The sequence below is a fragment of the Eimeria mitis genome, genomic scaffold (genome assembly GCF_000499745.2).
Source record: "Eimeria mitis Houghton genomic scaffold, Emh_scaff3503, whole genome shotgun sequence".
NCBI lineage: Eukaryota > Apicomplexa > Conoidasida > Eucoccidiorida > Eimeriidae > Eimeria > Eimeria mitis.
This window is the reverse complement of record NW_013571846.1, coordinates 4,344-5,906: the sequence shown is the minus strand read 5'-3', so window position 1 is coordinate 5,906 and position 1,563 is coordinate 4,344. Positions and strand designations below refer to the sequence as shown.

At 42.5% G+C, this 1,563-nt stretch overlaps 1 protein-coding gene across 1 annotated transcript; it reads right to left on the bottom strand.

Annotated features, from left to right (window-relative positions):
• Positions 1-383: 383 nt before the first annotated feature.
• EMH_0066710 (LysM domain domain-containing protein, putative) lies at positions 384-1,310 on the bottom strand (the record flags this gene model as incomplete). Its single annotated transcript, XM_013498540.1, has 2 exons — positions 384-981; positions 1,210-1,310. 2 exons carry the CDS (start codon positions 1,308-1,310, stop codon positions 384-386), a joined length of 699 nt encoding a protein of 232 aa, XP_013353994.1.
• Between the last annotated feature and the right edge of the window lie 253 nt (positions 1,311-1,563).

Genomic DNA, 1,563 nt, shown 5'->3' with positions numbered 1-1,563 from the left:
TATATATATATATATATGTATATATATATATATACACCCTCGGTTGCTTCTTGCGGCGCATGCAGCCGCAATGGGGCCCTCATTCTTTTCTTTAATTTTTTATTTATTTTCTTTTTTTATTTTGTTTTATTTTGTTTTATTCTTTTGGATAGTTGTTTGTATAGAACACAAACCCTAAACCCTAAACCCTAAACCCTAAATACAAAAACAAACAAAGCACCTAAAACAAAAAATAAACAAATACAACACACAAACAAAACAAACAAACAAACAAACAAAAACAAAAACAAACAAACAAACAAACAAACAAACAAACAAACAAACAAACAAACAAACAAGAAAAACAAAAGCAGCAGCAACAAAAGACAAACCCTTTGTATATATCACTGCATCTCCTGCGGTCTCCTCTCTACCAATGCACCGATAGGTGCAGCAGCAAGTGCTGCTAGGGGGGCCCCCATGGGGGCCCCCAGTGGGGCCCCCAGGGGGGCCCCCCCCGCAGCTCCAATAGTTAATGAGGGTTCTGCATGCATGTTTCTCCCCCTTCTTCTTCTTCTTATGCCGTCTAGAGAAGAAGAATAAAAAAAAGGAATACAACTAGTATCAATTGCACCGAGAGGGGGACTGCTGCTGCTGCTGCTGCTGCTGCTGTTGCTGTTGCTGCTGTTGCTGCTGCTGGGGTTTCCGATTATATGGGGGCCCAAAGAAGCTGTAAGTCCCCGTTCTGCTGCACCAGGATACCAAGGTTCTGCTGCTGCTGTTGCTGCTGTTGCTGCTGCTGCTGCTGCTGCAGCAGAAGAGCCCTCAGCAAGCAAAGAAGAAGAACTCTGTATCATCATATATTGATGCTGCTGCTGCTGCTGCTGCCGCAGCTGCTGCTGCTGCTGCTGCAGTGCACGAGAAGATGTTAAAGGAAGATTAAGCCACCAAGGAGAGCCCCGCTGCCGCCGCAGCCGCTCGCGGGTTTGGCGCAGGATGCCCCTGAGACAAACCCTAAACCCTAAACCCTAAACCCTAAACCCTAAACCCTTAATATTAGATTTTGTGTATCATAAACCCCCGATACAGAAACAACTAATTCTACTTCATTCGGCATCGGTAAACCCTAAACCCTAAACCCTAAACCCTAGACCCATCCCCGAAACCCTTGACTCGCACCCTTCTAAACCCCAAACCCTAAACCCTAAACCCTAAACCCTAAACCCTTACGCATGCCAGTTAGCATCCTCAACGAGTGCAGTGTGAGCTCTTTCTATATCTTGGTTATGCAGCAACAAATAAGAAACAAGTTCTGCTGCAGTGACATTCATTTCTCTTTCGAGGGTTTTTAAACGCCGGCAGTCTCTCAGCGCGTCTTCATACTTTAGCTGCACACAAAAAAAAAAAATAAATAAATAAATAAATAAATTAATTAATAAATAAATAAATAAATAAATAAATAAATAAACTAATAAATTAATAAATTAAATTAGTTTGGTTGTGTTGAGAGCATGCAGAAAGATACACGGAAAACGTGCGGCAGAATCACTGCTCTACAACAACTCTAGGGTTTAGGGTTTAGGG